The sequence below is a fragment of the Leuresthes tenuis genome, unplaced genomic scaffold (genome assembly GCF_036924035.1).
Source record: "Leuresthes tenuis unplaced genomic scaffold, fLeuTen1.0.hap1 SCAF_18, whole genome shotgun sequence".
Taxonomy (NCBI): Eukaryota; Metazoa; Chordata; class Actinopteri; order Atheriniformes; family Atherinopsidae; genus Leuresthes; species Leuresthes tenuis.
Genome location: NW_027325372.1, coordinates 10,179,870 through 10,205,437, shown reverse-complemented (window position 1 = coordinate 10,205,437; position 25,568 = coordinate 10,179,870). Strand labels below are relative to the sequence as shown.

The window sequence follows — 25,568 nt, the reverse complement described above, 5'->3', positions numbered from 1 at the left end:
AAATTTTAAACTGGTCCCAGCATATGTTAGGTCTGCTGTCAGTCTATGCCTTTGAAACCCAACATCAACACTGGCAGAAAATTCTGTGCGGTTCTGGTTGCATTTAAGTGTTTGCATTCTTGGTTTTACACAAAATAGGCAATTTAGATGCCAAAAAAGATGCTTCTGTTTACATTTCAGTTCAGAGATTAGACGCAAAGTCAGTACATCGAGGTCAGATCAGTGTGATGAGATGAGGACGAGATGTTGTTTTACATCCATACAGGTCAAGTCTGGACAGACCTGCATGTAAACTGCAACTTGACTTGTTGACGGAGGCATTCATCCACAAAGCGGTAATTCGAGTTATGTGTGTATGCTTCGTGGCTGTCTTGTTACAAGGAAAGGCGTGTAGTTGCTATCACCTTCCTCAGAATTTTATGCTGTTACAATCAGAGTTTGTGTGTACAGCAGGTTGCTCCAGTTGAAGGTAGGTATGCTGCGACTGTTTTAGCCTTGCTTACTAAGCCACACAAACCCACACATTTGTAAAGCATTTATTTAACAGCGCACATGTTTTTACACACTTCAACGTACAGACTGAAGGGGCTGGTGATCAAACCACTACGTGTTGGTGGTTGACCCACTTTAACTGCTGGCCCACTGTCATTTCAAATGAAAGGGTGAATTTACGTTGTTACAGCTTCCTCTAGCTCACTTCTTCTAGTGTCACCAGCACTGAACAGGCAGTGCTCGAGATATTTTCAACCCTTCCAGGTTTTTTCACTGTTTCAGCTAATTTGAGCATTTTACACTTTCGGTCACCTGAATTCGTGTATCGTTTTTTTTCACTAAGAAAACGCTGTCAGACGATACCCAAGTGGAGATGTTTGGTCATAATTTACAGCCCCACATTCGGTGAAAACCTAACTCAGGATATCAGTACAATCGCCTCAGACCTACTGTCAAGCATGGTGGTGAAGGGCTGATGATTTGGACTTGCTTTGAAGCCACAGGACCTGGACACCTTGCAGTCATTGAGTCGACCATGAACTCCTCTGTATATCAAAGTATTTTAGAGTCAGATGTGAGGCCAGCTTGGCTGAAACTGGGTCATCAACAGGACAATGATCCCAAACACAGCAGCAAATCTACAACAGAATGTCGGAAAAAGAAAAGAATCAAGGTTACAATGGTCTAGCCAGTCCAGACCTCAACCTGATTGAAATGCTGTGGTGGGACCTTAAGAGAGCTGTGCATAAACAAATGTCCACAAAACAACAGTTTGACAGTTGGATCAAGTCAAAGTGCTGTTGCTAAAGGTGGTTCTACAAACTACTGAATCACTGAGGGTACTTAGTTTTTCCTCAAACTGATTCTGCATTTCCTGTTAAATCTAGTTAAATAAATAATGACCAGCGGCTAATAAGTACCAGGTAATTCTAATTACATGCTTAGATGTAAAACCTCAGAGGTGAAAGAGGATCCATTTCCTTTTTCAAATCATTATATGTCAAATTACAACACATCAGTTTCACATGATCATTTAAACAGTTAATCCTCTCACACGTTTAACTAAAGCAAAGATCACAACAAACAAACCCAGAGTTAAAGTACCTTTTAAGATGCTGACCATTTTACACAGTGTCCAGTGAAAGTCTGACTATAGCTGTTGTAGTGGAGAAGAACCAGAGTAACTGGACTTGGTCTGGCAGCCTCTTAGGGGAAACCTTATTAGCAACATTAGCAGAGATACATGTTACACAGCGGTAGATGTGAAGATTCCCCAAGACACTGGATAGTGATATTCTTTTACACTTTAACATTGTGTGCATACATGGCCAAAAAACAGTCTATGTCCGGTGCCGCTGTGTCTGAGTTTTCCACAAACATCTTCTGTTGATGACCTTACCAGAACACACTCCGACCTCAGCCGGGACAGACGGTACGTGGTGTGGCTATGATGTCGATTAACTCCTTTACCCTCTCTCGCATACCGCTTTCCATCATTGTACTGTCTATAAACATGTTAAAACATCAAGTAAAGTGCATTTGATTAATATTGAGAGATTGGTGACAAAAAAGTAAGACAATCAGGAAAATGCAGTATTATTCTTTTTTAAATTTTTTTATTATACACAAGGTCCAAAATTAGCTTTAAATTACTGTCATAATGTTGCTGTTTTCTGGGGGGGGGGGGCTTACAAAGTTCTGCACAGCATGTCAAATGTTACCCACAGTTTGATGAACACATTTCTCATTAAATAGCATTCTTACTTGTGATCCTAAAATTTAATGACATAATCAGAATGTCATTAGAAGATTTGAATCACCATTCATAACAGCTAGAGGCAAAAAGATGAAATGCGGTTGCAAATGTGACACTGAGGTGTCCAAAAGGAATGTACAGTGGAAGAAGCAGGCACCATCAAGCATGCGAGACAGTACTCCAATCATTACAACTGCAGCAGCTTGAAGACAATAAACACGAGGCAACAACTTAAAGTGAACATTCAGATATGAAACTCATTTTAAAAGGCATTTGAATGAGGATGTGCACATGAATCTAGCTTTATTTATACTGACATAAAAAAATAAACATGAGAAATATGGTGGGTACAGTAAAACATAACTTTATCTGTGAGTATACACAGTGCTACTGCAGGCATATTTGATTGTCTTCAGTAATAGATTTCTAATACAGTGTAAAAATCCAGGCTTAGTTTCAGTAGCCCAAAATTGTCACATTCAAAAGGTAAAAAAAAAACAAAAAAAAAATACATTACTTCACTCAACACAAAGATTCATTTGGAGGTACTAACAACACTGACAGATATAACTTATCATGCATAAGCCAATACACAATATGCAAGTCTTTTTTTGGTTAAGAGGTGAAATCTGCTGAAAGAGCTGAACATGAGCCACGGCCGCAGTCATATGATGCCACAGTAGTCACTGCTCCTTAAAAAGGAAAGTCAAAAAGCAAAGTTCGTTTTTAAAAACACGATGGAGGTTGAAGCACAGCTTCCAGCTGAAACACACCTGGTAGTGGCTGTAATTCATATTTTCCAACATAACAAGAAAAAAACTCCAATGAAAGATGACAGATGACAGAAGTGAAGGAATCTGAATCACAGTAAAAGGTGAAAAAGAGCAACCTGTCTCTTAGACTGAAAAAAAAAAGTTTGTAGGATACAGAAACTGAAGTCTTCACCTATGAAGCTTTGCTGCCTGAAGTACTTTATCCTAGAGAAGAAAAAAAAAAGATTTTCCTCTAAGAGTTGGCAGTCTGTGGCTGACTGTCACTCAGCTTGGGTGATGCTGCCTTCATAGAAATCATCGTCCTCTTCCTCAGAGCTTAGAGCAGAGGAGCCCAGAGCAATGCGATGTGTCTGCTGTGACTTACGCCTGAGATGATGCAAACAACAGAAAAATCCATTAACACTCATGCACTTCTTTCACATTTTCATACTGTCAAACACTGCAGCTCCCTGAGTCTGGCTTGTTACTACAGAGTGCCATCTAGTGTAAAGAGGACACACTTCTCAATTATCTTACACTAACATCTAACGTCAATCACTGTGCTCGAACAGTAACCGAAGCCCTACTTTAGTTCATTCTCCAGCGTTGTAACTTTGGCCCGCAGTGCCTCCTGGAGTTCTTGCTGCTCCTCCAAGTCCCTGAGGACCTTACGGCGGACTCCCTCCAAGCGCTCCACCTCCCCCTCGCTTTCGTCCACCTGCCGTTTCAGGGCCTTAACACGCAGGGACAGCTGGGGAGGGAGAGGAAGAGGAAGGGAGTTAGAGGGGAACAGAGGAGGTCACAGGTGAGGACGATGGGTGCTGGGGAGCACAAGGGCAGAAGGCAGATAGGCTGGGGTTTGAAAGGAAGTTGCTAAGGCTGTAAATGCTGCTGCAGCAGAAAGATGATAGGAGATGGGAGGTCAGGGAGCCTTCTGGTGACCGAGTGAGGTTGGGTTTTGGTCAGGAGGAGAGTAGATGAGATTAGTCTTATGTAAAGAAGCAACTAACTAGAGTTTAAACTATGTTAATGATTAATAAGCAGGTGTAGGTAAAACCTTATGTGCAGAGAACTCTTACTCTACAGTTGAAATTTACATGAATTTGGTGTCAAATCAGCGCAGAAAAAACCTACAACACAGAACTACACGAGACTTTAGACTAGCACAGTTATTGCGCTCATCTTCCTATTTACAGTAAACACATGAGAAGTGGTCGTCATCATCTCATGTAACAGTTAGTTTAACTATTCCTTCAAAGGATAATGTCAAACTTGAGTGTCAGCACTTAGTATTTAACAAGCAAGCACTAAGGGTGATGTGCATATGATATCTACCTGATCCCTCTGCTCCACATGCTGGATTCTCTCCTGGTCCAATGTGGCGTTTAACTCCTTCAGTTTTCTCTCCATTCGTCTCTGAGATGCCTGAATACTGGCCTTTTCTCTGTGCAGAGATAATGTAGAAACATTAAAGTACTTTGAGGCCATTATCACTACATTTTCAAGGGGAATGGCACCTAAAATGTGGGCTGCTGTTGTTTTTAGGGAACATGCATACAGTAGATGCAGATTTGTTGTCATGTGTCAGCTAGTGTTTACGAGTAACACACAGTTCAACACATTTGGACTCTTCATTCATTGAAATTGAATTTGAACATACATGTAACAGCTTAATATGATTGTATTCTATTTTACGCCTCGTCATAATCCAAAACAGGAAGTTGAATAGATAATTATCAACCAATCATGATTACGGGATTTCATCTTTGGGATATCTCTTTGATTAAATAGATTTCTTATTTCACAGTCACTGAAAAGGAGGGTCTCACCTTTACGATGTCTTAAGTAGAAATAAATGTTGACAAAAGTTCAAACAAATACAGTTACAGTGTAGATCTGTTCTCATGGGTGAAGAGGCTGCTCATTTGGCAATAAGAGCTGAAATTTGTGTTTAGTTTTTTCATTCTCTCATTTGAATTTTATTATTATCAATCAGTGTAAGGCTTGTTTATCTGCAATGACAATGTTTCAGCATCTAAATTTATAACGTGAAACCTGAGGAAACATCTTCAGGTATGTGTGCTGACTTTAGCTCAATATTGTCCTCAATGCCTGTCTGGAAGGCCACTTTGAAGTTATTTCAACTCATTAAAATGAGTCCCCAAAGAGCACGATTACTTATCAGAATTCAGAAAATAGTTTTTCCCCAGTCACATTTAGTTTAGTTTAATCACACCTTTCTTCACTGCGTAGTCTCTCCTCCAACTCCTGAATCTTGTTTTCCAGCAGGGTGACTCCAGCTGAGGGTCGAGTTTGCCCCTCCATGTCTGCCACGCGAGACTTCCACTCTTTCAGCTGTGAGGGAAGCGACAGTGTGACGTTGTCAATCTGCAGCTTTCCCAAAAAGCTGCCTTAAATATATCTTCAGGATAGTGTAGAGTACCTGTCGCTCAAGTGCACTCTTGTCCATTTCCAGGTCATGTCTCGCCGATCGCTCCTGCATAAGCTCCGAACGAAGCTGGTCCACCTGTGAGGAGACAAAAGAAGAAAAGAACCAGCAGGCAGAGTCACTGCACTACTCAGACCTTCATGTCTCCTGCTTATTTGCATGCGTATTCAAATATTGTGCTGCACCTGGTCTCTGCTTCGGGTTATGCGATCATTTAGAAGCTCTGCACTACTCCTTTCCTCATCCAGCTCGATCTCCAGAGTTTTCATTTTATCCTGTCAACACACACAGACTTATAAATACAGAGTGTAACATATTTCCATTTAGGGGCTTATCTCATCAAACTGCCTCATCTCAGCCTCACACCCACGGCTCTCAAACCATTTCTTTTTTAGCCGTGAACTCTAGTCATGCTGACCCAACAATGCATCCTTGATTTACATCCACTTATCTTTAGACCTCCCTCCCCCGTCGTGAACTTTGACCGTAGAAACCTCACCTCTAGGCCTCTGATCTCTCGGGTGCGATCTGTATGTGTGCTCCTTTCTGAATCCAGTTCGCTCTCCAAGTGCTTGAGGCGGTTGTTGAGGAGGTCTCTCTCCAGCTGAGCGCTGTCTCTCTCCTCGCTGCACGAGAGCAGCTCCTTCTTCAGACGGGAAACCTGGAAAACGGATGTCAGGTGGTGCTATTTATGGCATTTTTAATGGATGAATGAAATAAATCTATTCTCACAGCTTTTCTGCCTTAATATTTTTATAATTCTTAATATCATGTCATTTCATTTCGGGACAAATATAATTTCCTCACAGTTAAATTGTTACTGTTGTTTAAGTACTTTATAAAACATTTCATTTCGTTTTATTCTCCACATGTAGCTTCCCGTCCTTTACTTTTCTTCAGGCCATGTTTTTCCTCACCTCCTCCTGCTGGGTCTTCAGGTTGCTCTGAGCCCTCTGCAGCTCAGCCAGCCTGTCCTTGCTGTTACGCTGCGCCTCCAGCAGGTCCTTCCTCGAGCGCTCCCTGAAGTCGTCAAGCTGTGTCTGTAGCAAGGCCACAGACTGACGAGAATCTCCCATCAACACCTCCATCTGAGAGCAGAACAGGCAGCAAGAGAGGAGTGAAAGTGATGACAGCGTCTTCATGTATAAACAAACCGAGACCTTCATTTAACCCCAACACTCTCACACCTCCTTGTTAATCTTCTCGAGGGCTCTGTCTAGCAGCCTCTTCTGCTCCTCCAGGTCACTTCTGCTCCTTTTCAACACGTCCCTCTCCAGGTCTCTCTCCTCCAGCCGTCGGGTCAGCTCATCCCTCTCTTTACTCAGACGGGTTGCTCCTCTCTTGGCCTCCTCAAGCTGAGACTTCAGAGAGCGGTTTTCATCCTCCAGGGCTTCCAGTGCCTCCTCATCCTCCGAGTTCCGTGGCATGTTGGACTGAAGACGTGTCTAAAGAATTAGATGTTTCAATCAGTAACACGATCTTATAGCACGAGAACCAACCTCTGTTTTTATAACTTAAGGCAGTGTTTATACAAGTCTTGAAACATATTAGGCCAGAAAAAAAGATATTCAAAGAAAAGCAAATCCGTACTGTATGTGCCTATGTGTGCTTTTACTGTTTGTTTTGTTATCTCTGCTTGGCATGGAAATGTAGAGGAATGACGGATAAGACAGGGCCCTAAAGTCCAGTTTTAACAGAAGGATTCTACCTCAAACCTCTCTGTCATTGACTACTGCAAAGTAATTCTATTCCATTTGTGTACTGACTGATCTGCAGTTCTCTTCAAAAATAACACGATTATATCACTTTAAATATCTGTAATACATTGCTGTTCCATGGAAAAAAATTAACAATATCTTAAGGATTATTTTCTGAGCTTAACCCCAATGCGATTTACTGTATTTTTTCTTCGGTTGAAAATAAAGTGTGTGTGGGAGGACATTTGTTTAGTTTTTGCACTGTACATGAGTTTACACGATTTTGCATGCATGTGTACTGTATACTTATATACTGTATGCTTTGTGGTGCGCTACCATGCGGGCGAGCCTCTCTCTGAGGCGGGTGTTTGCTTCCTGCAGCTCCAGGTTGGTGCTGTGATCCACCACTGTCTTTCCTGCAGACCCAGCTGATGACTGCAGAAAAGAGTGGATTAAAATTAGAAAATGGTACAGCTCATTTCCTCATATCTGCAGATTTTCTGAAATTGTTGGCATACATTTAATCTCATTTGTTTTCTACATTATATGATGGAAGAGGCATTCCTCTTATCTTCAAAATTGCTATTATCAAAGTTGTTTCTTTTCTGATGAACACAGATAATACCTCACCTCCTTTGCCCTCTCAAGTGCCTTTTCCAGCTCGGCCTTATCTTTCTGCAATTGCTCCTTCTCAGACTGAAGCTCGGCCTCTTTGTTTCCACTCGCCTTTTTCAGAGCTTCGAGTGCCTTGTTTTTCTCATCAAGCGCACCCTTTTGTTTGTCCAGATCGGCACGAGTTCGCTGCAGATCGTCATGGCAACGCTGAAGCTCCTTAGGATAAGTAAGAGTTGAATAATGTGAATGAGAGGAATGTGCTCGGGTGCATGACAATGTGTTAACATGAGGGTTATTTTCTGGAGGAGAGCTGAATGAAAGCGAGAGAAAAATTTCAAGTGAAGGAAAACCTATAATCAGAGTACTGCTGTGAAGGATTATAGATGTATCTTAAAAAGCAAAATCACACTACACTGTAACACAAAAGAGATCAGCCCCTATGTTTCACCCACACAATAAGAATAATTGCACTGCTTTATGACTGATGTGTGAATTACCTCCTTTAAAGAACGGGTATCGTCAGACACAGGAGCTTCTTTCTTCATGGAAAGCAGCGAATCCTGAAGATCCTTCAGGGTACCCTCAACTTTTTCTTTCTCCAAATGAGACTTTTTCAGCCTGTGCAAAGAAACCAGATCTTAAGCAAGACTTGGAGGTGGTGTTTTATAAATGCAAACAGCCTGTAAGGCCACCAGAAATACACAAATACAAGGACACAGAATGTATAGCACCGTTCAGCCACAATATCAAAACCACAGACACATGAGGCTGATATCATAGATTGTCGTGTTGAAACAGCACAAGTCAAGGGGTGGAATATATTTAGCATCTAGGCTTCTTTGACAGGGACTGTATTGTCACGGGCAAAGGACTGAGTTAAAGTGGCTTCAAACGGAGACACTTTGAAGATGTTAGGGTCTGACCATTGGAGGACTCATCAATGCACATGAGGAACCATGGCTGTCCCACATGGTCTGATTCCTCTAACAGCAAATGTGAAATCTGAAAATCTTAATGCTGGTTATGATAGAATGGCATCCAAATGCACAGTGCAGTTCAAGTAGATGTGTATGGGGATGAGCTGCCGCAGAAAAATCAACGGCCATACTAACACCGTTATAGAGCTGAAAGCACCTGCAGAGGGCCTGTGAGCGTCAGAACTGAACAAATGGATGAAGGTGACCTGGTCTACATCTCTTTGTCTGTAACGTCCTGACAGCTGGGTACATGTCCCTGGAATATAACTGGAGAAGACATGGCAGCAGGATGCATTGAGAGAAGAAGGAGATCTGGCAGACTGTGTGATGGACAAAGTTCTGCTGTGAAACCTAACATGTTGTCACCCAAGTGGATGTTACTGTGTCATGCAAACATTATAGCAAACATGATCCCTCCCTAGAAACGCCATTCCCCAATGACAGTGGCCTATTTCAGCAGGATAATGTGTCCTACCACATAAACTGGTAAAGTTGCCAAAGAACTGAATCTAAACCAGGTGTGCTCACACCTTACAGGCCTTAAAGAATGTCTGATATATAACAGACACACAGGGGAAAAGACAACATGCATGTCTTTGTTAGATTAACTGATGTCACAATGTCATCTGATACAGGCTTCGGACCCCTGTGACCCTCTGCAGGGTAAAGCGGGTGTGAAAAAAAGGAATGGTTTTAATATTGTGGCTGCTTGGTATAAATCCAGTAAATGCTGCACCAAACATAACGACAAACAAAGCACAAGGAAGTAAAACTAAAGCTCCAACTCATATCAATGGCTGCACAACCACAGCTAGTCTTTGTTCAAGCACAACAATTCAAGCACTGCTCTCCTTGGTTTCATTTATTTAAAGGAAAGACTAATTTCATCTTGAAAGATGGAGGTTCAGATCAACAGCATAATGATTGCTCATGAGGGGAAAAAAAACAATCAAGAAAGCCACATTTGACTTTTTTTTCTATAACTCTCACAAAAAAATTGGGTTTTATCATCACCAGATTATTGTTAGTAAGGGTTCACTGATCTAATGATCGAAACAGATATCATCAGATACGAAATCCACTCTGACAGGGGAGACCCTCGGGTGAATTTCAGGGAATGAATTTCAGGCTCTGATCAAAAACAGGCTAAATCTACTCAAACCAAACAGTGTGAGACTAATTTTCTCTCTCACGCTCTGCTGCCGGAGTGCTTCCCATTCCTGCCAAAGGAGAGTCAAGCAAGAAAGTGCATGCATTAAAAATAACTCACAAAATATTTAACAAACACACTTGAGCCAATGACAGTTTTTGCAGTATCCTTTCAAAGTGCATTCTAATATTTCCAGAGGGCAGCTAGAATACTTTGAATTAATTTATCTAACAGTTTAGTCTCTGATTAGAACTGAAACAGGTCAAAAGCAATGAGGAGCAGCTGTGAGCAGCTGTGATTTTTACATGATACAAGCTTGGAGCCGATGTTTAATATCGGTCTTCCCTTTGCACTCTTATATTGTACAGTATTCCAACCCAGTGTTGATTAATTCAACCTGGTTTCTATCATTTAGACAAAAAGTGGTATCCATTTTCTTATCTGAATAAAGGCTAAATATAGCCTACTTGTGTTTTCTGTTGAGGGGTTACAGAGGTGTAACAGCTTCACTGTGACAGTATTTGTCAAGAAAATCTGTCATTAATACTAATGACTACATGGGATTCATGGACACTAACTCTTCTCTGGTGTCGTGCAGCTCCTGCGCGGTGGCCTCCAGCTCCGTCCTCCACTGCTCTCCTTGGTCTCTGTAGCTCTCCAGCTCCTCCTCCAGCGTCAACACTGAGGCATTCACTTTCTCCCGCTCCTCCTCTATCTGCTCCTGGGACTAATCACATACAAACACACACACAAACTTTATTTCTAACTTAAGTGAGGCAATGTTTAAAATTTCTTGACTCATCTTTTCAAAGTCTCCCCCTTATTCTTATGATATGTAAAGGCATAGTTCACACTCTAAAGTCAATAACATTGCTTTTAAGTTGTTTTTCTTCCTAGATAGTTCAGCTTACACTGTAATCAGCATCTAAAACATGTCTCTACATGAGACATGAGATGAGACCTTATATCAAATGTACTAGATAAAGCATGGTACTGCAATTATAAACAGCAATCCGGCTACTTTAAACTCCCTCGATTAAGATAAATCCCTCCATGAAAAGAGTCGGTTTGCTTACTTCCTGCTCTCAGGCTGCAAGCTGCTTTTTTCAGACAGTCATTACCTTTTCTACATTCTGTATTATAATCTATTCTTGTATATTCTCTTCAAGTTTCCTCAACACCATATCCCACGGTACTCTAAAAATATCTCCCTGGTAGAAACTGAAACTTTACAACAGAAATTCAAATGGGAAAATTTTCCACTGCGATCAGAGGAAGCAAGATTTTCTTCTCCGACTCTGCAAACTGGGCTCAGTCTGACCTTGTTATTGCACGACTTTTAGTCTAAATTCTGACTGCACACAGACACCTAAACCAGTATGGAATGACAGATCATGGATGTATACTGGGGTGATGCAGCATCAAAGCCAGAGTCAACATCCCCTGAATAAGTCATGCAAACTCAAACTGCTTGATGGATATAACCCGATTGTTCTCAGAAGAGATGACCTTTAACTGTTTCGATATGAGTGCATTAACAAACTGTGACATAACGTTCAGTAGTCCTAATCTGACTGAAATATTCATTATGATTACTGCAATTCAGCTTTTAGAGACAAAATCTATTATTTCTTAACTATGCCAAGTTGCTATGCCAACATCTTTAATTTTACTGAGCCAAATATAACCTCTGTTTGGTCCAGAAACACATTGAAAAGTACTCATCCTGTTTCAGTTAAGTTAGACAAAAAATGCATCAGAAAAACATGTAGATTATGATTCAAGATTTTAAAGTGAGAATTATTTATCACCACGCTGATAATTATCCAAAGATCACAGAAGTCACATCAAACAACACATTTTTTTAAATTTTTCACTCATCAGTAGTCTTGTTGTGCACCACTTGTCTCATATTAAAATTAGATAGTTAAAAATAATCCCCTATGATTTGTCTCAGTTGCACAGTCATTAAATGTTGGTGCTGATCTGGAGCACTTTCTTTAATGATGCAAAAAAGTTCACTGGCATTAACGGAGGATGAGCAAGTGCTGCTCTAGTTTGTGTGAAATGCGTTAATAGGGAATCACTGCTGCTCTGCACTTCAGAATATTTGTCAGGGGAAACTGTGCCCCGACTTACAGGCTTCAACAAAGAAAGTTGTGAGACATCCACCTGTGTGACCTGCTCCATGGTTTTTCTCAGGTTCTCCATGTCCTGGCTGTAATGCTCCCTCAGAGCCTCCATCTCTCTGTCGTGACTCTCCACCTCCTCCTTCAGAGCCCCCTTCAGGGCCGTCAGCTCCCGCTCTCGCTGGTGTAGCGTCTCCTCTTGCCGGTGGCGTAACAGGGTGGCCTCAGCCAGCTGGGCCTGTAGGGTTATTACATCCTGCAGAGAAAAAGGCTGCAGATAGAAACATAGCTGGACAGAAGTGCAGCGGTGTGCGTTTTTGTGCAGTGTGCATACCGTCTGCATCGAGTCTGCTTGGGGTGAGTTTTCTGAAACCCTCCTCAGCTCTTCCTGAAGTTGCGCCAACTGATCTTCCTGAAGGTGCAGACGGGACTCTGACAATTCTCGGGACATACGCTCTGCAGCCAGTCTGCACAAACACACACACTTGTCACCAATATTGCAACATCCCTCTCAGAATAACAAGCCATCAATCAGTCATTAGTGAAATTATTTTTAAAAAAAGTCACAAGTAAAGAAATTTGAGGCTTTTTTTGAACTCTTAAGTGCACACACTGTACGCTGAGGACAAAGTTTACATCCTCATGACAGACATTGATTTTTCTTTATCTTGGGCAGATTAGCTGCACAATAAACATCTTCTAAAGAAGATTTGTTTTCTTAAGTAAACAAATTCCAAATACAGATTCATAAAATCAGCAAGCAGCACACTAATTATATGGTTGGATGTTGCACCTCGATAAGATGACCATTCTTCAGTTCCATTTAATCTTTTTGTTTCCAAGCATGAACTCCACTGTGACACACCCTCCATACAGTTTGAATAGCACCAAGGTCAGGCTCCTTAAGCACAATGTTAAGCTGCTTTGTTCATTCAACAACCTTGTACAGAACTGTCAAAATGATAGTATGAGGCAATACCATGTTCTTATACCAACACAGTGAAGAATTTTGAGGTTGATTTAGTTCGTCCTTCTATTTTGTACAGTCTACCACTCCCATTGGCAACAAAGCATCACCAGGGCATGATGCTACCACCAATATGCTTATCAGTAGGTTCAGTGTCAGAAGCTACAGTTTACTCCTCAAAACATAACTGCGCCCGTGTGGCTAAACAGCTCCATTTTGGTCTCAGTTGACACTAAAATCTTTGCACAAGAAGACTTTCCCTTTGTCCATGTGTTCTGCTCAAAATGCAGCCAAGCCTGAATAGGTCTTCTTTACTGGATGACAGCCTTTCAGTCCATGCACATGTAAAAATGTGCGATACTGGTGTTCCAGCAGCTTCCTGTTCTGAGATGTTGTGGTTCCTGCTTTGTTACATACTGAACTGAACTGAAATGAAAATTTGTACAACAAATTCTATTTCTAATTCCTATCAAAAGTTGTAAAATCATTCTGCCTACATCCATAACAGTGTATGTAACTTCAAAATGGAGCTGTAGATAAAATAAAAAACACAAATATCCTTACTCATCCTGTGCCTCCTGCAGTGCTCTCTTGCAGCGTTTGAGTTGCTCTTGAAGTTCCTCAAGATTTCCTTTTTTGATGCCTCCATCAGATCCTTCTTTCTGTATGAAATACACACACAGCAAGTGTGGAGGAGGTTGAGAATGAGACACAGTGAAAAGAAGTACAAGGACAGCGAGGAGGACTGGAAATAGTGCAACTGATTTCCACTGTTGACCTTGCAAACGTATTATGCATCCTTTGTTATTTCAAACTTTTGAAAATAAAAAAGCCCTGGTTTGGATTCTTCGACCTAGTTTCTGACTGTCAAAAAATTATTTTGGAGAACAAGCCTCGCCAGTGAGCGCAGATATTCTTGAAAAGAAATGCGATCTCCCCACCAGTACAACTCTTCTGACAGGCTGCAGGGGAACAGAGTCAGAGCAGCAGCTCGTTTGTCGCCCACAACAATGTTCGGAAAAGGCTCCCTCATAGTGAAAAGGAAGCATAAGCAAAGCCAGCCCGTGAAATATCTCTTATCCTCCTACACGCTCATTACAGGACGTGCACACTCATACAGAAAAGCGCGACAAAGCAAAGCTCACAAATGTTTTGGTTCCTCAGAGGACCTCAGATTTCTCTTACACATCAGTGATGGATTACAAAGATATAGGGATTTCACTTTCTTCTAGTCCGCCTGAAGGACAGTTTGCAGATAATCCCAATCGGTTTCTCTCTAGAGAGACATAATTAACAAAAGATAAGATAAATAGGAATAATAATAAGCTCTTTTGAGGACTTATGAGTATGAATTGCATCAGCTTTATCAGTATGTGTATCAACAATAATGCTAAAGAGACTCTCTTGTAATGCTTTAACACCGATAATCAAAGAATAAGAATTAGAAGTCAGGGCTTGTCTTGTGTTTTTGATAAGTATTAGTCCAAGGGTAGCTACTGATAAAAGCAGAAAAACAGAACCCTTGACCCTTAAAGTGAGAAGATCTGGGGGATGTGTTATGCTGTGAGGGGCATATTGTAGGCATGATACAGCCTGCTGCAAATCAGTCCAAAGATATTTCGAGTTTCTCCGGTGATGCAATGTTTCTCTACTGATAAAAGTAGACTCTCTCAGGATGACAACAGCCCTGATCTTTGGTCATAAGCCTTCACTTAAGGGTTTGATGAGTATGAAAATTACGTGTTTTTAGGGCTGGAAAAGTGGACCAAAAAAATTAAATCTCTATAAATAATTATTTAAAACAACACATTACCATTGGCAAAGGACTTTTTTTCTTTTATAAGTTTTGATTTTATTCCAACAATAAAACGAACAAAAGCAAAGTTCTGAAATTAAACATTTTACTGAATTTCCCTTTGGACTTACAGTGCAACCAAACACAGGCCTAGAAATCACATTGTCTTTGGCCTTTAATGTCCCAGGAAACTGGGACATAATAATCTTTCCCTATTTTGAAACTATACCGAAGAAAATATACAGATCTCCGATGGTGACAGAGGCTCACTCCAAAACAGAAATAAAAGTGCTTTCTATTGGACAAAAACAGCGTTTCTATTAGATTCTTATATGAATTAGTGCCAAAGTGCATTGAAAAAAAAACAAAACACCTTACACGTCACTTAATGTTGATCCTTTCATTCATTTTTCACTCATACTCTAGATATACAAATTTCTTGAAACAATTTGCTTTACTTCTCAGAAAATGTAACAACTGGTCAGTGGTATGTTGATCGTTTATACTTATTTTGGTATTCTCTATGAGCTCTATCGTTTGATGTTTTTTGGCAAAATGTGCCTTGAACATCTTAGTTAACTTTGTGATAAAGCAAAAAACCCTGTGTTTCAACTTGTTGTAAATAAAACATATTTTCTAAAACTGTTTTTTAACTTTTGTATTGAAACTTTGAAACCAGAAGAGTTTACAATGATCCAGTTAGCTGAACGTCTGCTTCCAGACTCAGGAGATGGCCCAAATAAACACTCTTTCTTTGCAACTTTAATTCAAACAAAATCTTTAGTCTTGGTTAAACTGGTTGTTCCTTTGTTCAGTCTATGAACAAACAAGCATTGATCAGCTGTATTTGATTTGGATTACCCAACACACCAGTATCTTATTTTCAGAGACGCTGGGGGAGAAACATGCAGGCAATGCATTAACTCTCTCTTTGACATGAATTAGCTTGCAACTCTGTAGTGAATCAGTCACGTCACCACGAGCACTCAAGGGGGAGTCACAGACATTAGTGAAGGTGAGGGAACATGCAACCTACTTCACAATCCCCTTGTGAGTTAATGCATTTTAAAATGCAAGTACAACACAAAGGGAGGCACTTGTCAGTATATTGATCTGGATACTGGCAACTCCATCTGGCCCTGCTCTTTCTTATATTTCCATTTTATATAGACAAGTGCAGTATTTGACATAAAGGCAGAATTGTTGAAGAAATCATCCTTTGATTTATTTTTTTTGTTTGTTTTTGTATTGCTGCTCAAAAAAGCCTGAGATGACTGCCACTGAATCCATTAAAGTGGACACTGTTGATCATGTCATGACAAACAAGGAGGTTTTGTACAACAAGACCCTCAGAGAAGGATCTATCCCATCTTGCAAGCCAACCTCCAGCTGGTGCACGGTTCCACTCCAACTCAATTATTGATGGCCCTCAATGACTGAGCCCTCATCACACTGAGCTTTCCTCTGCAGGTGCATTGTTGCCAAGAGACAAGACGGGCAGATAATTCACAGGCAGCCCATGGTCACAAAAACACAGCAAAAACCGCAAAACAAGGGATCATACATAATCAACAGCATTATTATGAGGGAGTGAAGACACAAAGGAATAACTTTTATATGCAGATTTATGCAAAAGGATGCTAATTTAAAGGAAGAAGTGCAAGCGTTCAAATAAATGTGGCACAATCTGACCACATTTCGTGGCACGAAAACAGAGAGTAGTCAGCATGCTCCTTAATTTTCACATTTTCTGGCTTGCCAAAAGAGGATCCTTGGAGACAAAGTGAATGAAACACAAACTTCATATGCTCAGAAAAGAAGGCTGGCCGCCAACCATCTGTTAGCTTCCCTGCAAGAAAACGATGCCCGTCCTAGAACTACTTTCCAACACTGACCGACACCAAAGCAGCTGGTGGGATTATGCGCGATTCAAAATTTGAAATAGGCCAACATTTTAGGAAAAATGCTTGTTTAATTTCCTGTAGAGTTAATTGAGTAGTATTGACACTGCTGTCAGATCCGCATGATAGAAATAGCTACAGCTAGCAGCTAGTTAGCTCACCTTGTCATAAAGACTTGTTTTTTTATGGAAAAACAGGGAGAAACAGCTAGCCAAGCTCAGCCAATCGTTAACAAGCTGACTGTGACTATGCACAGCTAAGTTAGAACATAGGATAAAATGTATTGTGTGATACCGGTAGATACTGACAGATTTGACTATCTCTGGGCAGAGGCTGGCAATCTGTTTGAGTCTGTTACAAAGTCAGTAGGTGACTCTGAAGTCATTGACTAAATTAAAACCTCTTGATCAATGAGTTTATAAACCTACAGAAAACAACAAATGATGATTAATTATTAATTAACAATAATTACGAGGTTGACTGACATGTTAGGGGGTCTATGAGAATGAACTTGAACTAACCCCCAACCCTTGGCCTTTGTTCTTCAAACTTTACAATATCTTTCTCTTTAACTCATTCACACACTGCTTCATATTCTACACACACACACACTATTTTTATCTTTATCACAGATAAATGGTGAATGGACTTGTACTTGTATAGCGCTTTTCTAGTCAAACTGACCACTCAAAGCGCTTCTAACACTACACGCCACATTCACCCACTCACACACTCATACAGCACGTCTTAAGATACACATAACTACGTGCTTTCTAATCATTCATACACATTCATACCCTCAGGAGGCAACGTGGGGTTCAGTGTCTTGCCCAAGGACGCTTCAACATGTAGCCCGGGGAAGCCAGAGTCGAACCACGACCTTCCGATTGGTGGGCGACTGGTGCTCCACTGTTGAACCTGTCTTTGAGACTGCTCTTCCTACAGCCGCCCCTTAACATAACAACATTAGCATTTTCTTCAAGGACACTTGAACAAGTGGTGGGGCTGGGACCATCGAACCACCACCTTATAACTTGTGGCTGATCTGTCACAGAGCTGTGCCACAACTGAGTGATCTTAATTTAATCGTGAATCAAAACCTCGGTTTGCTAACCAAACTATCTATTTTCACCAGCAAAATATAGCTATGCTGAATGTTTACGTGTAAAAAAACACCACTTCCCTCTGGTCAAAAATTATCCCGTTTCAAAAAACTATCATGGAAATAGCCAAATGATAAACATGAAGCCTCAACACAGTCATCAACAAAACAACCAGTGACATCACAGTGACACCATCCACTGCTTTTGTATGAAATCTGAGGTGAAGAGAAAGAGAAGAACATTGCACAAGTAAAAAATACTATAAAGCTTCGCTCATCAAGAGAAAAAGGGACACATCAAAAGACTGATGTGGATTTACTGAATCAGCATGAACTACCCGTTTATCTGCCAGATCTGTTTGACTCAAAACATCATGTTTTCAGACTCAGCCATAAAACATGTCATACCTTCTTCACTGTAAGAATCTGGCATACTTCTAGGTTATAAAAATGGTTCAAGAGAGTGTGATGAACATTTGTGTTTTGAGAAATTACATTTTTCTACTCAATAAGAAGAACTCAGTTATTATATAGTCATGTGAACTTACCTGATGTTTATAGGCAGTGTTAAGAAAACACGGGCTTGATCGTACCTTTAATCTGTCGGTTGTCTCGTGGACAGCGTTGACTTTTCGTCTAAGGGATTCTTCACTTTCACTGTTGCTAGTGAGGAGACATTGGAAAGTGGGATTCCAGATATCTGTCAACTATTTTAAACATTGTCCTTATCATTTTACCAACCTGTCTTTGAGGTTGTTGTGAAAAGCCTTCTTGATTTGAGCCTCACCCCCACTGACGACCTCTGTGTTCTGACTCTGACTCCTTGGAAGAATCCCCTTTAAATGGAGAATAAGCAAAGTATAACACAGACCCAGAACAATCAAATATCCACAACATGCTCATGAGCATCCCATTCCTGGCACTTACAGGCTTTTTTGCAACAGCTGGAGGAGCATCCTTGGCAACAAACTTCTCTGGTGACTTGAAGCCTGCCTTAGGGGCCTGAGGTGCCGTCACCTTGGCAAAAGATGCAGGGCTCTTTCCGAGGCTGATACTTGCTGGAGCAGAAGACATCAATAAACTGGAGGAGGTGGACAGGGGAGCAGTGGAGGGATTCAAAGTGGAAGACATAGGGGAAGAAAGGGAAACTTCTGGCTGTACGTCTTTTCTAGCATCAAGACTTCTGGACCTCGTGCGCTCGTCGAACCGGAGCCGCTGCCTCGCTCCAGAGCGACCTCTGGTCTGTGGGGCGCTCCCTGGTGCTCCACTGTTGAACTTATTGATGAGCTTGTTGATGGGAGCCAGAGAGTTGGTGTCAATTTCTGGGGCAGGCTCGTCATTAATTGAGGCTAAAGGTTCTGGGAAGGACTGTGGAGAGGACTTTGCATTATGTTTCTTCCCACTGTATCTCCCCAAAGAGCCAGTGAGGCCAGAGTCAGTTTGATTAGCCCCTCTGGGTCTCACAGTGTTAGATTTGACAGGTTTCAGTCCTGCTTCATTATATTCTTCATTAACGGTCTGATCTCTTTTTTTCTCCGTTTCACCAAATGTTGCTTTGAGCTGGGGTTCAGCTTTTGGTCTCTCTGCCTCCCTTTCCTTCCCAGCTCTAACTTCCTCCTCCCCTTGAGTTCCTGCTTGACCATCCCCTGGAGGCCTTCGAAGAGGGCTTCCAAAAATTTCTCCATCCTCATCCTCTGTTGGAGAAACAGGGGACCGTGGGGGATTTACAACAGGCCTGTAGGCGTTGGTGAATTCTGACGGTTCTTTATTAGGTCTGGGGACACTGTTGTATGGTGAAGGAGGCCCTGAGGTGGGGGTGGGAGTTTTTAGCTGAACTCCATACGAGTCACCTTTCTCTCCATCTTTCAGGACCACATAAGGCTGCCCAGAGATTCCCTGAACCCGCACAGCCACACCATATTTGTTGGAAGGAGGAGTTGCAGTGTTGTTTCCTCTGGATTTATCGGGATAACCTCCACCCGTGTCATCGAGGTCTTTGATGAAGCGGATCTGAACGCCATAGTCCACATGTGGCTTCCTGTCAGTGGAGAGAGTGCTCATGTTCACTTCCTGTTTCTGTGAAAGACAAGGGAAACAACAGAAATGCAAATCAGGTGATGAAGTGAAACAAAAAAGCAGGCAGTACTCGCACATTCATCTCTAGCCACTAAACAACGTCTTTAATCTGCTTCATAAGCACGCTCATAAGACTGAACCCTCGCTGTTTTATTTCCTTGTTTTCTGTGTAAACTGCCTTTTCCCTCCCAGGTGGAGTCACTAACCTGGCTCGAATATCAGATTGCTGATACTGTATATCAAGATAAAGCTGTCATCTCCTCTTGCTGCTCTACAGGTTAAAATCCCACCCTGACAGAATGTTTTGTATTCATATCATGCCAAATATGCTACTGGAACACTGAGGATCTCTTTGTACAGGTTGAAGCCTACTTTTTTCCAAAGGGTGTGGACAGACAGAAGGAAAAACACAGCCGGACAGGTTGCGTGTGAGACAACTCGCACCAAAAAGACTGATATGTTGTTGTTCGTTTTATTTCCATCATTTCAATCAATCTGTATTTAAGAAACATACATTTGACTTTGCATTTATATGCATTCAAAGGCTGTATGGAAGTCAAAGTGGCATTTAAATGCCTTTATTGCTTTAAAATTGGATAACAGGCCTATTGCGTCATTGTAGTTAGCGGCTGTGTAAAAGTTGGATATGTTTGCACAATAGGTGGCTGCGGTAGCAAATTAACAACCAAGCAATTTGATACATTGTAGGATATGAAGAATGAAGCATTTTATTGAAACATCAGAACATAAGGGGATTAAAAGTTAAGGTATAGCCTTCTGTTGTTTCCTTGTTTTTTTTTTTTTTTTAAGACAAGACTCAAAAGACAAAAATTTGTTTTTCTTTTCCATTTCTGAGAGTTTGGGCTTTCAATAAAAAATTAAATATATTCACATCTTTAAAGGCTGTTTTATGAGCTTCAAATCTTCTCTTCAGTAACATTTATTACATCCACCAATTTCCTGTTTTACTCCTAATTATAGTTTAAAGATTTTTTTCAAAGGGGACTTGTCTGTGTCCATTTCTAAAAACATGGTGTTAATCTATTCTTTTTTCTGGCCATTTTTTATTTTTAACAAATGAAAGAGAGAAATGTTTTCAAAAAGAGACATCCAAGAACATCAGTAAAAGCCTAGAAAATTAAACTTGGGAAATCTGTGCAAATTAGTCATTCTTTCTGGACAGATCCTCACTAATTTAAATATTTTAAAATAGAATATCAGAAAACAGGAAATAAGAATAGTCTTAATGAGCAAACAACTAAGGAAGTATTACTGTGGTATCTACTAGCTAAATTCATTAGTATCATGTAGTCTCTCATTCCAAGTGTATCATAAATACTATATTGCCGACATTGTTTTGTTGTCACTTAATTTGTCTGTAATTTCAACTTCCTGGTTAGTCCTTTAGTTAAAAAGTTAGAAAATGTAAAATGGGTCCACAAATATTTTCTGCAGTAAGTTTAACTATGACTCAAAATCACTCAAAGCCCAAAAGATGGTTTGAATATCTTAAATAACAAAAAAATAGGGCAGCACAATCTGAAATGCCCACATATTCCAAGTCATTTCAGCGAAACGCTGATGTCGATGTCAATATGTACTCATTTTACAACCCAACTGAGAAAACATGCTGAAAGAACACATTAGGTCTATAGTTGCTGTGATGGCTCACAGGCAGATGCAGATATAATATGATGTAAATTCCAAATACACGCATCCACTTGACAATATAAGACAATTACTTTATTTTAAATGTAAAACATGCCATCAAACAGAAAAGGACACGAGAGATCCGCAATATTAGATTTTTTGCAGATAACTGATGGCTGTGGGTCCCTGAAGAAAACCACCCGGGTCTGAGAGACTGGAACCAGAGTGTTTGGAAATGTTTTAGCTTGACTGAAAAAGGATGGATTATCGAGCAGTTTAATTTTGGGTTTACAGAGAAAATCCAACCATCTCTCCCAGCTGTTATGCTTGTAGTATAACTTCAGCCAGTCCACCTTTTATGCTCCGAGATGAAAATGAGAGGGTGAATGCTCCTCGCATTGTGCAGGCTCTGTGGAGCATTAAACACTAACGGCTATGTCAGGAATGCTGCCCCCCCCCTCGTCTTTCTCTGCAACTGCCAGTCTTCCCAGCCACCAAACTTCAGAGGAGAGTCACTCAGGCATAGACTGTTTACTTTGAGTTAGACAGACACACACACCAACTCAAGCATGTGCACATATGCAAGGGTGTGTGCACACACCTGCACCTGCACTCCTCATCTTGTTGCAGTGGATCCTATAAGCGTCTCTGCTTTTAGCATCTAAGTGAGTGGAAAGTACTTTGAAATGGGGAATCACACCTCTGTTACTGCAGTCACATTATCATTTAAAAGGGAGAGTTTCTCCTGCATCCTTTGACATTGGTCTTCAAGCTGTGCCAATGTTGATTTTTGCTTCCCGGAGCGCACCATCGTCCTTCAAAGTGCCTTTCACTTGTCCGTGCCTACAGCACTCACAGATGTGACTCTCACCGGGAATTAAAATGTAACCGGCACTAAAGAACTACTGGTTATAATGTAATGCGCAAAACCTCAACCAACAATGAGATTAGATTAGTGGATCAAAGTCAGACTTTGTCTTTTCCAAAAACATTCTTAGGATTCCAGACGTTCCCCTTCAGCATTGCGCGTGGTTTGCATTTGTATAATAAGGACAGATTAGAAGGAAACTGAGAACTGGGACAGCACCAGCTGTAGAGCCTACACTTGTGAAAGATTTTCCATATAGTCAGTAAATAGAAGTGAAGATGATAATGAAAAGAGAAGAAACTGGAGACAAAAAAAAAAAAAAAAAATTCTACACAAAATAAATTATTCCACTGTGCAAACCGGTTTGGAGACAGTGTTGCATATCAAAACAATGGTGTGAAGGTTAAAAATGACCCATCACTGTGCGTTTTTCTCACTGTTGTCAAGGGGATCGGTGCTCAGCTGCTGATCCCACCGAAAGCTCCGACATGTAAATATGTTCCTTGGGTAAATAAAGATTTCAACAAAGGCTCAGTTGTTGTTCAGCCACCAGTAGCTGTGCACTGTTTGGTGACAACTGGTTCACCTTTCATGCTCGTTCTCTCACTTGTCACAAGGAAGGGCTGTGTCAACAGAGACAGGAATGTCACCAAACTGGCCAGTCAGCCGTCGCTCGTTTCGTTCTCCTTACCCAAAAGACGCTTCTCATTTTCATCTGGATCCTTTCCTGCCTCCCCCCTCTACTGCTACGCCCCAGCTGAACTGATCTCAAGCTTTCTTTAAGTTTCTCATGCCCTTAGGTATCAGAACAAAAACACAAGTTATTGTCACAGCTAGGCTAGGTGATGAGGTGTGATATGACGTATAATGACGACAATATAATTGTTTAAGCTGTAAGCAAAGGAAGAAATGGAAACAGCTTCAACGGTTTATGTAGTTGTTTAGCAAAAACTGTAGTTAGTCACTGGGTCAAGTTTCTCTGAGCAAAAATTGACCAAAACACCATTTTGAACAGTGAAAACAATTACTGGTAATAGCCCTAAAGAATGCATAAGACTCAATGTAATGAGCTGTATTCTCCATGTGTAGACCAGTCTTTCATTATCTTCTTAAATTGGATTTAAACATGTCTTTTATCAAGTATTTGAGTAAAAATGACCAAGAACAGGCCACATGTGACCATGCAACTAAGCTAAAGGAAAGTAGAAGAAATGAAAACTCATTACCATCCATGATCAAATGATTGTGGGCTGTGAGAGTGAAGCAGAGGATGGTCCTCCTGCCTAAAATAGCAACATGATAATATAGTCCCTCATTAAAGGTGCATGTTTATCTGAAAACCTCAAAGTGAGCTTGAAGTGTGGCCCTGAGCAGAAATTGTAGGTCAGAACTGTTTACGGAGACTTACAATGTTTACAAGGAAGGAATATGATGTTCATCTTCGTTTTCTGTCATGTAAATGTAACCAAACACAAAACTCTAGCGTATACTTACTTACTTGGCAGTAATGGCATTATATACACAACTTGATACGTAAAATAAACAACTTCAAATTGTATACGTAAAAAAAACATGCTTTAGATTGTTTGGTCCATTGGGCCACCTTTTGGTTTCTGTTGCGTCACACCCACCTATCCGGTCAGTCAGTATCGGTGAGCGTCGAAACCACGGATTAATTTACCCAAGACACGAGTGGACCAACAAGATAATCAACCGACGCACCTGCCTCCCAACAAGACGCCATCGCATCCTATTTGAAGCCGCTGTAACAGTCCCTTATATCCTCTTTACGCAGCGCAGACAGATCCGATTATACACAGCGGAGTACGCGCACATACACAGACACAGGGAGCTGCGTCCAGACCTCTGAAAACACGCGTGTAATCGGACAACATATGCTTCTGTTCGCAAAGGTGAGCACAAGAAGTCTGCTGCCGTATGCAGCCCCAAAGCCACAGGTGTTCCTCTCTTGCTTATCCGAAACGTTCCCGCTGCTTAACGAGCTATATTGTGGGCTGTTTTCTCGTACTTTTCCCCACTTCTTCCCCCGCCAAAGTAAACGCACAATAATAAGGGAGCAGATGGTTAAGTAACCTCATTATAGTAAATGTTTCACTGCACCTGCAAAGATGATCCAAATTCAGAGGCGTTTTCCTTAATCGGGTGTCCGACATGTGTCAATGCGAGGACCAAGAGATGGGACGCTGTTACTCAATGAGCTGAGGACATCGGGAAAAATTACCACCGCTACCAGTGGAACCTGTTGCCAGCACAGAGGACAAGCCGTCGTCCCAGCTCAGCAACAAACTCATTGGCGAGCGGCTCCCTGGGGGCGGGGCCTGCTGCAGGCTCACTTTCATCTCTGTGGGCGAAAAACACTGAGCACAGCGGCCGCAGTGACCCACTTCAGCTGTGCACCGGGAAATATTTTGCATGGCGGTATTGTCCATAAAAATGTGATAATATCTCATTCCAGTGCAAGTGGCGCTGCTATGAATAATTCAGCTATAAACAAGGCGCCTAATTAAAAAAAAATAGTACCAGTGTTGTGTCTACACCACAGAAAACTTAAGCTCACAACCAATTTTGAATAGTTTCTTGAAGGCGGTTTGCTACCAGCGGCCTGTCACACAGACACGTCATTAATTCCCCATCTCTTTTGTGATATCTATGAAAATTGCCAAAGCCAAGTTGAAAACTTTCTTTAAAAAGTTTTCTCAGCATGGTGTGCAGTGTGTCCTCATAAAGATCAGGAATCTGGACAAGTGTAGAGGAAAGGAAGTGGCAGGAAAACTACGCAGATCAGATGAGCAGTATCTGAAAGGGATGTCCTTAAGAAAAGAAAAATAAATTAAATCCAACAAACAGGAGCTGTGAGATGCATCTGGACCTTCAGCTGATCCAGCTACTGTTCACTGAAGCCTCATCAGAAACAGTCTCCGTGAGAAGAAGTCATTCTTAAAGAGGGGAAACAGGAAGAAAAAGCTGAGGTATGACAAATTACACAAGAAGTGGACTGAAAATCAGTGGCAACAGGTCTTATGGAGGCATGAATCCTCCCCAGAGCTCAGACCTAAACATTACTGAAGCGGTGTGGGATCATTTTGACAGAGAACAGAACAGAAGGCAGCAGAGCTTTTAAATGTCCTTCAATAAGCCTGAAGAACCGACAAATATTGACACTTCAAGCAT

The 25,568-nt window shown here is 41.2% G+C and overlaps 1 protein-coding gene across 4 annotated transcripts; it reads right to left on the bottom strand.

Annotated features, from left to right (window-relative positions):
• Positions 1-2,172: 2,172 nt before the first annotated feature.
• Positions 2,173-24,663, bottom strand: cgnb (cingulin b). 4 transcript variants are annotated; one of them, XM_072369953.1, is made up of 21 exons: positions 24,498-24,663; positions 18,710-19,858; positions 18,524-18,618; positions 18,376-18,445; positions 13,549-13,646; positions 12,352-12,484; positions 12,061-12,273; positions 10,467-10,615; positions 9,932-9,958; positions 8,259-8,379; positions 7,777-7,977; positions 7,483-7,581; positions 6,637-6,894; positions 6,367-6,537; positions 5,949-6,110; positions 5,635-5,724; positions 5,444-5,527; positions 5,237-5,355; positions 4,336-4,444; positions 3,588-3,751; positions 2,173-3,387 (listed from the first exon to the last, which is right to left on the bottom strand). In XM_072369953.1, the coding sequence occupies exons 2-21, from the start codon at positions 19,841-19,843 to the stop codon at positions 3,282-3,284; spliced, it is 3,603 nt and encodes a 1,200-aa protein (XP_072226054.1). In that variant the 5' UTR covers positions 19,844-19,858; positions 24,498-24,663; the 3' UTR covers positions 2,173-3,281. The 4 variants fall into 4 exon arrangements, with proteins under 4 accessions (XP_072226054.1, XP_072226056.1, XP_072226055.1 ...); XM_072369955.1 differs by having other exon boundaries at positions 18,710-19,852; XM_072369954.1 differs by lacking the exon at positions 24,498-24,663 and adding an exon at positions 22,814-22,954.
• Between the last annotated feature and the right edge of the window lie 905 nt (positions 24,664-25,568).